The sequence below is a fragment of the Staurois parvus genome, unplaced genomic scaffold (assembly GCF_062004578.1).
Source record: "Staurois parvus isolate SC_StPar_1 unplaced genomic scaffold, SC_StPar_1.0 ptg000058l, whole genome shotgun sequence".
NCBI lineage: Eukaryota > Metazoa > Chordata > Amphibia > Anura > Ranidae > Staurois > Staurois parvus.
Window position 1 is genome coordinate 796,060 of NW_028317854.1, and position 15,020 is coordinate 811,079.

The window sequence follows — 15,020 nt, forward strand, 5'->3', positions numbered from 1 at the left end:
AACGATTTACTAACAGCTAAAACCAAAGGACACTGTTCCATACTCCTACTTCTGGACCTTTTGGTTGCCTTTGATACGATTGACCACCCCCCTCCTGAATAAACTTTACTCCTTTGATCTCCATGCCTGTGCTCTACCTTGGTTCTCATCCTACCTATCCCACCATACCTTCACAATTCTACTCCCTCTTCTCTTCCTTTCTCCGTCAGAGTCCCCCAAGCTTCTTTTCTTGGATCTCTCTACACCTCAGCTCACAACATCAGTCTCCTCATGCATCACTAATTTACTGACCAACATATCAGTCTGGATGTCACACCACTTGCTCAAACTTAACCTGTCAAAACCAAGCTCATAATATTTCCTCCCCACACGTGCCCCTTCCCCTGACTTCTCTGTCAAGATCAATGAGTCAACTATTAACCTGTCCCCGCATGCCAGGATGCTAGGTGTAAATCTGGACTCTGAACTCTCCTTTCAGCCCTACATCCAATAACTTTCCAAAGCTTGCTGCCTCAACCTCCACAACATCTCCAAAATACGCCCCTTCTTAACCAATGACACAGCAAAGCTCCTAATCCACTCCCTGGTTATCTCTCATCTCGACTACTGCAACTCCCTGTTCATTGGCTTACCCTTACATAGGCTATCCCCCCTTCAGTCCATCATGAATGCTGCCGGTCAGACTCATCCACCTTACCAACCATTCAGTGTCTGCTACTCCTCTCTGCCAATCCCTCCATTGGTTGCCACTTTGCTAACAAACTAAATTCAAAGTACTAACAACTTACAAAGCCATCCACATTTCTGCCTCCACTACATCACTAACCTGGTCTCAAAATACCAACCAAATTGTTATCTTCATTACTTCAAGACCTCCTGCTTCCAAGTCTCCCCCATCCTATGGAATTTCCTACCCCAATCTGTCCGACTATTTCCTAATCTGTCCACTTTTTGGCTCCATGCACACTGGGCTTAAAAAAACACCAGTTCCCATGGCAGAAAAAATTCTGATATAGAGCTTTTTTGTACAAAGTTTAGGTGAGTTTAGCATTATTTCTGCCAAAAAGCTCTAATCAAAAACGCAAACCTGCCTCTAAATGTTGAGCCTAAAATATGCCTCTAATCTACCTAATGTGCATGGACACATAGGATAACACTGAGCTGCTTCTACAGGCAAAACATAAAACTCCTGTGGAAGCAGCAATTTTAAGCCAGTGTGCTTCGAGCCCTAGGCGACCCCAGAAAACCTCTCTTCAGAAAAGCCTATCCTGCCTCCTCCTAACAACTGTACTTTTATTTTCTCCATCAGCTCATTCCCAGTTATCTTCTTTTGTATTAATTGGTTCCCCCCTTTTAGATTGTAAGCTCTAACGAGCAGGGCCCTCAGATTTCTACTCTATAAAATTGTATTGTAACTGTACTGTCTGCCCTCATGTTGTAAAGCTCTGCACAAACTGTTGATGCAATATAAGTTCTGTATTATAATAATAATAATAATAATAATTATGTCTTACTATCTCTACATCCATATACAGTCATGGCCGAAATTGTTGGCACCCTTGATATTTTTCCTGAAAATCAAGTATTTCACACAAAAAAGGTATTGCATTAACACATGTTTTGCTATACACATGTTTATTCCCTTTGTATGTATTGGAACAAATATAAAACAGAGGCAGAAAAGCAAATATGACATAATGTCACACAAAACCCCAAAAATGGGCTGGACAAAAGTATTGGCACCCTTAACTTAATATTTGGTTGCACACCCTTTGGAAAACATAACTGAAATCAGTCGCTTCCTATAACCATCAATAAGCTTCTGACACCTCTCACCCGGAATTTTGGACCACTCTTCCTTTGCAAACAGCTCCAGGTCTCTCTTATTGGAAGGACACCTTTTCCCAACAGCAATTTTAAGATCTCTCCACAGGTGTTCAATGGGATTTAGATCTGGGCTCATTGCTGGCCACTTCAGAACTCTCCAGCGCTTCTTTGCCATCCATTTCTGAGTGCTTTTTGACGTATGTTTGGGGTCATTGTCCTGCTGGAAGACCCAGGATCTTGGACGCAAACCCAGCTTTCTGACACTGGGCCCTACAGTGCGACCCAAAATCCTTTGGTAATCCTCAGATTTCATGATGCCTTGCACACAGTCAAGGCACCCAGTGCCAGAGGCAGCAAAACAACCCCAAAACATCATTGAACCTCCACCATATTTTACCGTAGGTACTGTGTTTTGTTCTTTGTAGGCCTCATTCCGTTTTCGGTAAACAGTAGAATGATGTGCTTTACCGAAAAGCTCTATCTTGGTCTCATCTGTCCACAAGACGTTTTCCCAGAAGGCTTTTGGCTTACTCAAGTACATTTTGGCAAACTGTAGTCTTGCTTTTTTATGTCTCTGTGTCAGCAGTGGGGTCCTCCTGGGTCTCCTGCCATAGCGTTTCATTTCATTTAAATGTCGACGGATAGTTCGCGCTGACACTGATGCTCCCTGAGCCTGCAGGACAGCTTGAATGTCTTTGGAACATGTTTGGGGCTGCTTATCCACCATCCGGACTATTCTGCGTTGCAATCTTTCATCAATTTTCCTCATCCGTCCACGACCAGGGAGATTAGCTACAGTGCCATGGGTTGCAAACTTCTTGATAATGTTGCGCACTGTGGACAAAGGCAAATCTAGTTCTCTGGAGATGGACTTGTAACCTTGAGATTGTTGATATTTTGCCACAATTTTGGTTCTCAGGTCCTCAGACAGTTCTCGTCTCCTCTTTCTGTTGTCCATGCTTAGTGTGGCACAGACAGACACACAATGCAAAGGTTAAGTGAACGTCTCTCCTTTTTATCTGCTTTCAGGTGTGATTTCTATATTGCCCACACCTGTTACTTGCCCCAGGTGAGTTTACAGGAGCATCACATGCTTGTAACATTCTTATTTATCCGCAGTTGTGAAAGGGTGCCAATACTTTTGTCCAGCCCATTTTTGGAGGTTTGTGTGACATTATGTCGAATTTGCTTTCTTTCCTCCCTTTTTTTGTTTTGTCCCAATACACACAAAGGGAATAAACATGTGTATAGCAAAACATGTGTTAATGCAATACGTTTCGTGAGAAATACATGATTTCCTGGAGAAATATCAAGGGTGCCAACAATTTCGGCCATGACTGTACAATTAATAATTTTGATACTTACATAAGAATAAAGCCAAAAATAAGAAAATAATGTAGCCCTATGGGGCCAAAACATCACACTAGCATGATGGTATAGACATTCTGTGTGTGGGGGGGCCATTGGGGGAAGATAGCATTCAAACTAGCCTTGAAGTCCTTAAATTATCTACAAATATTTCCAAAAGATATGCACAGCATAAGGTAAGTATCCCTGGATAGAGTGGTATTACTATGACATTAACAGAGGTGAAAGTATACAGATACACACCTAAAGATGCTCAAACTATAGCCAATAAGTTTCAGCTTTCATCCGTTGGGAAAACTGCATTATACGTCATACCTGATATATCTAGTTACTCCTCCAATGCTCTGTTTCTCAAGGGTGCTAGAGGTAAACCGGCACTGGTAACCTATTGAACAGGGGAAGGATACACATTCAAAACCCATCAAATCAGCTTATCCCCATTACCTGTCTTTAAGTTAAGTCCATAAACTGAGCGAATTTCTTTCCTGCAACCACAGACAGTATTGACGGGGGAATCCCTCCTGCCATGCCATTGTATTCTACTTGCGGGGGGAGACATCCACATCGGGAGAAGACAGCGAATATTGGAAATGGCTATACTAGGCACTAGCAATAATTGCATGTAAAATTCAGCAGGTTGGTTGTACCCAAGTTGATTGATCGATCAACTTGGTATATTTAGCCCGCACATACATGGTTCGAATCTCCTGCTGAACTGGCTGAAATTCAAACCTTCTATGGCCAGCCTTATGCAATTCATTCTACCTCCAGCAGGTGTCTCGTTCACCAGAGAGGGGGCTGGTTAGTCACCCTCAGTGTAGCAGTAAACATCCTTTTTCTTAAACTCAACCAAATCTGATAATGATATGAAACACCAAGATGTATGTTCCAGTCTCCATTCTCCTTCCTTGTTGCCAAACATTGTTGCTCACCATATGGTGCATGAGTCCAACTGGTCCTTGGGAACATGTCAGCCTCATGTGGATAATGGTTGCTATTAATCCATGCTGCCTCCCCCAATCCTTGTGTGCTCAGGACACCCATCGTGTGATGTCAGTGAAATCGGCTGCCATTTTGGACTAGGTGCCTTCCAGACATAGGCACACACCATTATCATGGCACAAGCTGGTAACCCACCAATGGTGGGGTGGAAATGTAGAGAAAAACAAGAGGGAAACAGGAAGTAAAACCCAAAAAAGAGTGGTCCATACTTACGACCTTTACAACATCAAAAAAGATCCCCAGTGGCTCCAAACCCCACACAGATGGGGGTATTAAAAACAGTGCCCACACAAAGTAGGCAACTCAACTCCTGCATAGGGCAACATACAGGAAAACCTTTAATCAAAACAACACTAAATACAATTGTACATCATGTGCATTATGCTGTGTGTATACAGTATGTATATATATATCATTTTTATTTATTTGTAACTGGTATACTAACATGACTAAATATAAGGAATGAAGTATCATGCCCATAGATATGGTTCGACACCTGTAAGGGAGGGAGGGGGTGTCAGACAGGTGGTGGCCAGATGCCTCAGAACATATGTACTCACCCCCCCAGGGTGTACAAACAAGCAATCCCAACATATTCAATGATAATCAATAATTCAGTGTAAAGGAAGCATTTAAAGCCTAAACTGTAATTAGCCTCGAAGGGATAGTATCCTTCAGCTGGTGTATTCATTTGGCCTCTCTCTGTAGCAAGGAATTGCAAGAAATTGCTTTTTTAATAGTCTCTCAATATTTTTCTGAATATGTAATAAACTACAGTAATACCTCGGTTTACAAATTTAATTCGTTCTGCAGGACTTTTTGTATAGCGAAAAATTCGTAAATTGAAACGCCGTTTCCCATAGCAATGCATTGAAACCCAATTAATCCGTTCAAGGAGATCAGAAAAAAGTAAACACTACTAAAATACCACATGAGTTATTTTATCAAGTCATGCGGTATTTTAGTAGTGACAACCATGTGTTAATGTTTCAGCTGTCAGCGGGGTTCCCCACTGACAGCTGAATGTAAAAGTATGCCGGAAATTAAAAAAATTATTTCAAAAACGGCATGGGGTCCCCCCTCCCATCCATACCAAGCCCTTATCGGGTCTGGTATGGATTTTGAGGGGAACTCCCACACCAAAGTTTAAAAAAAAAATGCCGTGGGTGTCCCCCCCACAATCCTTACCAGACCCTTGTCTGAGCATGCAGCCCGGCAGGTCAGAAAAGGGGGGGGCGAGCGAGAGTGAGCGCCCCCCCCTCCTGAACCATACCAGGCCACATGCTCTCAACATTGGGGGGTGCTTTGGGGCAGGGGGGCTCCCCCCCAAAGCACCTTGTCCGCATGTTGATGGGGACAAGGACCTCTTTCCCTCAACCCTGGCCGGTGGTTGCGGGGGTGTGCGAGCAGGGAGCTTATTGGAATCTGGAAGCCCCTTTAACAAGGGGGCATCCAGATCCTGGGTCCCCCCCATGTGAATGAGTAGGGGTACATGGTCGTCGATGGCTTCAAGCCTTCTGCCTGCTCCGGTGGTTTGACAGTTCTTAAACATGTAAGGGGCGGGGACACCCGGGGACATCACGCATGTGACCCCACCCCATGTGACATTTATTCTTATTTCGGATCGGCGGCAGCAGCGGCAGTGACGGCGGGCATCGTGATTGATGTTGGATCTACTGCGGGGGACATTCTTTTCGTTTTTATCTTTTAATAAAGGACTTGTCAAAGACTGTGTCTTGTCTTTTTTCACACTACACTTTTTGTTTTTTGTGAATGAGTAGGGGTACCATGTACCCCATACTCATTCACATGGGGGGGGGCAGAAATCGGATGCCCCCTTGTTAAAAGGGGCTTCCAGATTCAGATAAGCCCCCTGCCCGCAGACCCCCACAACCACCAGCCAAGGTTGTGGGGAAGAGGCCCTTGTCCCCATCAACATGGGGACAAGGTACTTTGGGGGGAGCCCCCCGCCCCAAAGCACCCCCCCATGTTGAGGGCATGCGGCTCTCACTCCCCCCCCTTTCCTAACCTGCAGGGCTGCATGCTCGGATAAGGCTCTGGTATGGATTTTGGGGGGACCCCCACGCCATCTTTTTTTTAATTTTGGCGTGGGCGTTCCTCTCAAAATCCATACCAGACCCGAAGGGCTTGGTATAGATGGGAGGGGGAACCCCACGCCATTTTTTTTATTTATTATGTTGCCGGTTTTTAAATGTAATTACTGCTTTTTTTTAAGAGAAACACTTTTCCTTTTAGTTTCTTAAAAGAAACAAAGTTTCCGTTAACTCCGGGGAAAGTGACAGCTAATTCTGTGAGCTATAGTGAAGAAAAAAAAAAGCTGGCAATTGCATATAAAAATCAGCACTGACAGACACTTCGTATTGCGAAAACAATTTGTTAAAATTTCGTAAACCGAGGCATTATTTTCAATGTATTTTCATTCGTAAACTGAAAATGACAGTAACCGAGGCATTTGTAAACCGAGATATTACTGTACAATTGTATGATTTTATTTATGACTCATATTTGGCACCTTACCCGACTCAGGCATTGATTATGTACAACATACTTTAATCTTCCATGGGACCACTATGAAATCTATCATGTATGAATTGCAAAAACTGTGGAGCAGCCTATAAATGAGCCAATGTTTTTGCATAGATTATAAAAAAAAACAAAAAACTTTTTCCACTCGTTTTAATCAATATTCCCTTAAGTTATATATAACTGGGTTAAATAATGAAATACTTACATTTATACCATCACACAGGTGAACTGAAGAAAGTATGAAGATAAGTTTTGAAACCAAAGTAACAACATCCCTAAATTTAACAAAAACAAATATATAAGTTCACATAGCTTTGTACTATAAACTATTTACCAAGAGAGTATTATATTAAAAACATTTTCTCCTGTTTTATGTAGGATAGGACAAGTAGTCATTTAATTTACTTAAAGTGGAATTACACTCACCTTGGCTCCAGCAACGTGACATTCTGAATAAATGAAAAAGAATCAGGAGTCCCTGACTAAGCCACGTGGGTTAGTGGCGTAATGCGTGGGGTGGAGCTTAGCGATATCACTACGGACCCACAGACCGGAAGTTCGGAGATTATTTGCTGTTTTACCGCTTTACTTATTCTGATACATTGTGAGTGTTACTCTGTTTGTTCTTTTTCATTTATTAAATTATTTTACACTATTGGAGGCTGTTCTCTCTTGCTATATGCTGAGGTTGAGTTTTGAAGAAATCCCTGTGGGTGATCGTGTTTTACCATCCCCGCTAATGTTTATTACAAGCCCTTTGCTGCCATCTGGAGTCCATTTATGGAGTGATTATGCTTGTTAGACCTATGTTGTTATATAAGACCACTATTTGAGGTGAGCAGCCATCTTATTTTCAGAAGGAGGGGCACTGAATTCATTTTGCGGTGGAGCACTGTCAGTTTAAGCATAAGAACTGTTTTTGCTGTGGAGCACTATCTGTGGAGGCACAAGATTTATTCAGTTTTAGGACTGATTATGCATTTAACCTCTTTAATACCAGCCACAGTATATACACTGCGGCAGGGTGGCACCGCTGTGCTAGAGCACGTTAAAAAATGGCGTCTAGCAAAACAGGTAGGGGGTGCACGTGAGGTGCGTGCCTGCCCTACCCGTCCCGCAGATCGTGACAGCGGGAGTCCATCACCGGATCCTGGCAGGTCATTAGCCGCCGAGTCCCGGCGATTACCGGTAAACACTGACAGATAGCACGGCTGCATTGTTTACATTACAGCTCTGCTATCTGTCGGTTCAGAGCACACTGAACCTGAGAGAAGACTTTATCTCATGGGATCAGCAAGTTCCTGTGAAGTGCACACCCCCCACCCACTAGCAAAACACTCCCCTCACACAGTTAACCCTTTCATTCAATAAAAATGTTAACCCCTTCCTCCCCAGTGCCATTAGTACAGTGTCAGTGTTTTTTTTTTTCACTGATCACTGTATTGGTGTCACTGGGGATGTCAGTGATCCCAAGTCAGTTCCCTCCCAGTGTCAAAATGTCCGCCGCAGTCCTGCCATAAGTTGCTAATCACTGTCATAAATCGCTGATCACCGCCATAAGTCGCTGATTGCCGCAATTATTATAATAAAAAAAAAAAATCCTAGTATCTTTCCCACCATTTGTAAACGCTATAAGTTTCACGTAAACCAATTAATTTACACGTATTGGGATTTTTTTTAGCAAGGACATGTCGCAGAATACATTTTGGCCGAAATGTATGACAAAATTAGATTTTTAAATTTTTTTACTGGACATGTTTTGTAGCAAAAAGTCCAAAATGTTTTTTTTCTCAAAATTGTCAGCCTTTTTTTTTATAGCGCAAAAAATAAAAAACGCACAGGCGATCAAATACCACCAAAAGAAAGCTCAATTTGTGGGAAAAAAAGGACGTAAATTTAATTTGGGTGTAGTGTTGCATGACCGCGCAATTGTCAGTTAAAGTAACGCAGCAACGTAACACAAACCACTTCTGTAACCGCTTCCTGATCGCCCTATAGCAGAAATACTACTAAAGGGCGGCATGGGTGCGCAAAATCACATATATATATATATATATATATATATACGTGATTCGCGCTCCCGTGGTTTTCACGCCCCTCACAGATGGCGTCAGATTGCCGTCAGTACACCAGTCTCACATTTAACCCCTTGATTGCCAGCAACACGCTCATACACAATAAATCTGCATTGCTAGTATAGTGTCTGAACGGATCAATATCTTTGATCAGGTCAGCACTATACCAGCGTTCACATTAGTATAGCGTCCTTAAAAACGCAGCGTTAACGGGATCAGCCCTGACACCTGCCAGCACCTGCGTTTAGCCCCTGTGCTTACCTCCACCTTTTCCCCCAGCAAGTGCAGTGTCAGTAGGTCCCTGTCACTTGATATATTACACACAAAACCGTAGTGTTCGCAGAATCAGGCCTGATCTCTGTTAGCACTTGCTGGTAAATTTTGATGACTCTCATATGCAGCCTCTCAGATTGTAAGCTCCCAGGATCAGGCCCTCCTAACCCTCTTGTATTGAACTGTATTGTTGCTGTATTGTCTCCCGTTATATTGTAGCGCTGAGCAAACTGTTGACGCTATATAAATCCTGTATAATAATAATAATAATACCAGCACTGCGGTATGACTTGGTGACGTGGCGAGTCCTATAAGTGCAGTACAAGCTGGTGCGGTGGCGAGCACAAGTATTGTCCCGCAGCCACTAAGAATTCGCACACAGGCCCATAGAGCCCCTAATATCCTTCCGGATGTGCTTGCAAATCCCTATTGGCAGTCCACAAATTTTGCAGCACTTTTACTTCCCCGGTTCACTGCCCAACCCGGAATTCAGGTGGAAATAGAAAATTAAATTACTCCCCTTGATTTTTGGAGCTGTTTTTCATGGAATATCTGTATGCGTTGATTGTGGATCAAAGCAATTTATATGCACAACAATTTATAGCCGCCAACCTAAATTCAAACCTTGCCAGACCATTCGCATGGAAACTCATTACGGTTTCCGAATTAACTTTTTTTGGGGGCCTAACCCTCAACGTGGGCATTACTAAAATAAATGAATTGCAGTTGTATTGGTCCGCAGACCCGATTCATCATATGCCGTGTTCTCTGCGGCTATGGCCAGGCATAGATATGAGAGTATAATGTGTTTTATGCATTTCAACGACAATACACTCTGTCATCCTCGGGGTGACTCTGAATTTGACAGGCTACACAAAATGCAGCCCCTCGCAAATCACCTTAACCAAACATTTGCAGATGTCTATACTCCCCAGCAAAAAAATCTGCATTGATGAGTCCCTAATTAATTTTTCTGGCTGCCTTGCATTCAAACAATTTCTCCCCAGCAAGCGTGCCAGATACGGGGTCAAGATGTAGAAGACCAGTGAGAGGGCAACAGGCTATACTTATAAGTTTCAGATTTACGAGGGAAAAGATAGTCAGGTGGAGCCCCCTGGATGCCCAGACTACATGGGGAGCAGTGGCAAGATAGTTTAGGACTTGGTGTCATTCTTTTTCCATATGGGGTACCACTGATACGTGGACAATTTTTATTCAGCCACTATTTAGACATTTGTACAATCTTGGAACTGGCGCTTGTGGCAAAGTGTGATCTAATGTGTGTCCACCATTAGAAGTGGGTGGATGCAGGGTGGTATATTTTAATGGTGGGCATACCACACACTTTTTTTTGGCAGAGATTTCTTCTCTTTTTTTCATTCAGTCCACTGGCTGCATAAAAAAAACCCCAAAAGAACGTAGCATATATACCCAACAAGGACCAGCGACGTACTGGTACATCACTGGGTTTGAGTGGTTATACCAGGATAATGCCTACAGCTGCAGGCAATATCCTGGTATCATTTTTTTCAGCTGGTGATCAGCTTTCATGTAAAAGCAATCCTAGTGGATAATCAACTGCAGGATTGCTTTTACAAGCAGTGGGAGACAATAACCCCCCTCCCCCGCTGCCTTCCACGGCCTTCTCGGGCAGTCCCGAGCCATAGGGGGAACCTGAGAATGCAGCCGGTGTTTCTGCCAGCTGACCATAGAGCTGATTGGAGACCAGAATGATGCCAACCATCTCTATAGCCTAATAATTTGGAAGCTACGAGCATTTCATCACTTCAGTTTCGCAGGATATAAACAGCACCATTTGTAAATTGGGAAAGCATTTGGTCACACCGATTTTGTTTGATTAGATAATGTAAGGGCAGAGGAGAGATCTAGAGTCTGATAGACCCCAGATTTCTCAAAAAAGAATATATGACAATGCTCATTGAAGTAAAAGAGGGTATTTGCATTCCCTGTGATAGCATTAAAAGTGATCAAAAAAAAATTAAAAGGATAGTGTAAAAATAATAAAAAAAATCAAAATAACTTAAAAAAAAAAAGTACCCTCGCCCCCCCCGCGCATGCGCGCACCTGCGTTCATGAGCGTTGACCGTGTGCCAGTATGGAAACAGCAGCTGCACCATGCATGTGAGGTATTGCAACGAACTTCAGATCAAGGGCAGTAATTCTAACACTAGACCTCCTCTGTAAATCTAAAATGGTAGCTTGGAAAAAGGCTTTTAAACATTGCCTATGGATATTAAAAACGAATGCAGTTTGTCGCCATTGCATGGGGCATGCGCAGTTTTAAAGCATGTCATGTTTGGTATCTATGTACTCGGAATACTATCATCTTTTATACTTTACCAAATAATTGGCCAATATATTGTGGTTTTGTGCATTAAAAGTGAAAAAAGTGTATTTTTAAAAAAAAATTGTGTTTGAAAAAATGTGAGGTATCGTCGTGAACGCCAGATTAAGAGCAGTAATTCTAGCACTAGACCTTCTCTGTAAATCTAAAATGGTAGCTTTTAGGTAGGTAGGTTTTTAAAGCGTTGCCTATGGATATTAAAAATGTATGCAGTTTGTCGCCATTGCACGGGGCATGCGCAGTCATGTCATGTTTGGTATCTATTTACTCGGCATACCATCATCTTTTATACTTCACTAAAATAATTGGCCAATATATTGTGTTTTTGTGCATTAAAAGTAAAAAAAGTGTATTTTTTTTTTAATTTGCGTTTGAAAAATCGCTGCGCAAGTACTATGTGCCATAAAAAATTGTAGTACCCACCATTTTGTTCACTATGGTGTTTGTTTTTAAAAAAAAATATAATGTTTGGGGTTTACATTAATTTCCTAGCAAAAAAGACTGATTTTTTTCATGTGACTAAAAAGTGTCAGAAAAGGCTTGGTCTTCAGGGGGTTAGAAGAGTGAGTGATGTGTGGCATAAACTTCTAATGCTGGGCATAAAACACCCCCACCCTCCAAAATGACCCCTTTTTGGAAAGTAGACACCCCAAACTATTTGCTGAGAGGCATGTTGAATCAATAGAAGAATTTATTTTTTTACCACAAGTTTTTGGAAAATAACAAACAAAAAAATGGGTATATGTGGAATTACTCCCCAAAATACATTCTGCTACTTCTCCCGAGTATGGGGGTACCACATGTGAGAGATGTTTTGGCAGTCTAGCCAACTATAGGACCCCAAAATCCAATAAGCATCGTCAGGCTTTTAAAGGACTTTATTTCCTCATTACACTTCCTGACTACTTATCACAGTTTCGGAGGCCCTGAAATGCCAGAATAGCACCTAACCCCCCCCCAATGACCCCTTCTTGGAAAGTAGACACCCCAAGGAATTTGATAAGAAGCATGGTAAGTATTTTTCAGATCTAATTTGTTGCCACAAGTCTTTGGAAAATGAAGAGAAACAAACAAAAACATTTTTTCTATTCTTTTTTTCTATTTCAAAACCTTGTGAGAAAAAATGAGATCTGCAAAATACTCACCATGCCTCTTTTTAAATTTCTTGGGGTGTCTACTTTCCAGAGAGGGGTCATTTGGGGGGGGGGGGGTTGGTGCTATCCTGGCATGTTTGGGCCTTCGAAACTGTGATAGGTATTGAAGTGAAATGAGGAAGTTACGCACCTTCAGTTTTTCAAAGTGGTCATTGGATTTCAGGCTCCTGTATGTGGCTAGGCTCCCAAGAAGTCTCACACGTGTGGTATCCTCATACTCGGTAGAAGTAGCAGAATGTATTTTGGGGTGTAATTTCACATATACCCATGGTTTGTGCGAGAAGTAAATCATTTAAATGACAACTTTGTGTAAAAAAAGAAAAAAAATGTTTTTGTCATTTTCCAGAAACTTGTGGATAAAAAATAAATCTTCCATGGACACAATATGCCTTTCAGCAGATAGCTTAGGGTGTCTACTTTACGAAAAGGGGTCATTTGAGGGTGTTTGTATTATTCTGACCAGGTGCGGACTGACAACTCATGGGGCCCCCGGGCAATAGGGGATCATGGGGCCCCTGTGTCCTTGCCCACACTCAAAAAAGCCTAGAAAAAAAGGTACCAAGGGCATTTCATGGGGCCCCGTACTGACCCCAGGCCTTCGAGAAGTGCCCGAGTGCTTGGATGGTCAGTCCGCCCCTGATCCTGGCATTTTAGCACCTCATGAAATGTGATGGGCAGTCAGAAAGTAAATGCTGTGTAAAGTCCATTATCTATACCATAATTTGAAGACGCTATAATTTTCACACAAAGCAATAAATGTACACTTACTGGGATTTTTTTAACCAAAAACATATAGCAGAATACATTTTGGCCTAAATTTATGACGAAATTTTAGTTTTTTTGGATATTTTTTATGACCGAAATGAGAAAATATAGTTTTTTTCAAAAAAATTATTTTTTCTTCAAAAATGTTTTTGTATATAGCGCCAAAAATAAAAAGTGCACAGGTGATCAAATACCACCAAAAGAAAGCTCTATTTGTGTAAAAAAAAGGACATAAATTTCATTTATGTACCATATTGCATGACCGCGCAATTGTCCATTAAACTAGCGCAGCGCTGTATAGCAAAAAAAGTCGTAAATTGCAGTATCTATACCATATTTTGTAGACGCTATAACTTTCACACAAAGCAATCAATATATATTTATTGGGATTTTTTTACCAAAAACATGTAGAAGAATACATTTTAGCCTAAATTTATAACCAACTTTGAGTTTACTATATATTTTTTATAGCTGAAAGTAAAAAATATTGTTTTTCTTCAAAATTTGTGGTCTTTTTTTGTTTATAACGTAAAAAATAAAAAGCGCACAGGTGATCAAATACCACTGACAGAAAGCTCTATTTGTGTGAAAAAAGGACATAAATTTCGTTTGGGTGCAGCATTGCATGACTGCGCAATTATCAGTTGAATTAGTGCAGCGCCGAGTAGCAAAAAGAGGCCTGGTAAGGAAGGGGGGTAAATCCTCTCGATGGCAAGTGGTTAAAGACTTTATTTACACTTGGGCACTGTTTGTATATTTATTGATAATACTGATTATTATTTTCATCACAGTCTTATTTTCATCACTCTACTATTATATTGTAAGAGGTAGCGCAACACTATTAAATTCTATTTTATTTATTGAGTGTGGGATCACTTGTGTTCGCAACTTTTATTTTATATAATTCTTATTGTATTTTTTGTGGTAGCGCACATTGTTTTTTGTAATTATTAGAATCCTAAAATGTTTTCACAAATGCAAATGTAGCATCCTTCTAGTTAGGTGCTAGGATTATTGTAACACCCTGCTATTATTCAGCCCGCAGGATGTTAAGAGACACAAGGTGGCAAACATCCTGGTGAAAAGCTTCACGGATTATGTAGGCTGAAGTGCAGGACTTTGTTAGAAGGCTGCTAATTGGGGGACTACATTTCCCAGAAGAGCTGGCGTGTGGGCGGGGGCATTTATATACAGAAGCCCAGGAGACTGGACAGGAAGAGAGAGGGGAGAAAGCTGGAGAGCAGAAGTAGAGGGAGAGTTGTACTGACTGCCAGAGTACTGGACCAGGCCGCAGAGCTAGAGGGAAGGTAGGCAAGGAGGGGTCACTGACCGTCAGCCTTGCCACCCTGTTCAGCGAGACAGTCTGCCAGCAGGTGACCTGGAGCATGGTGACTGGACAGAACACTGCAAGTGAGACCAGAGAACCTGTGGGGGACTCCATTCGCTGTGAGAGAGAGAGAGACTGCCAGGACCTACTGGTGAAAGAGTCCCATACATCAGCAAAACAAATTAACACTGACATTCTCCTCATATCTGCTACTTTCCTGCACACAGTTGCAGATATTTCATATAGTTCACACGTGTTGCGGCCTAGTTCCCCCAGCCACTACTGTTGAACACATTTGCAGCACAGTCCAATCATCA

General features: G+C 41.9%; 1 protein-coding gene across 1 annotated transcript in view; it reads right to left on the minus strand.

Annotated features, from left to right (window-relative positions):
• Positions 1–15,020, minus strand: part of LOC149469842 (multidrug and toxin extrusion protein 2-like) — a 147,634-nt gene that overhangs the window by 24,968 nt on the left and 107,646 nt on the right. Inside the window, exon 13 of the mRNA XM_089668440.1 lies at positions 6,950–7,019. Within this exon, the coding sequence (XP_089524566.1) occupies positions 6,950–7,019 (70 nt within the window). The remainder of the gene's footprint in view (positions 1–6,949; positions 7,020–15,020) is intronic.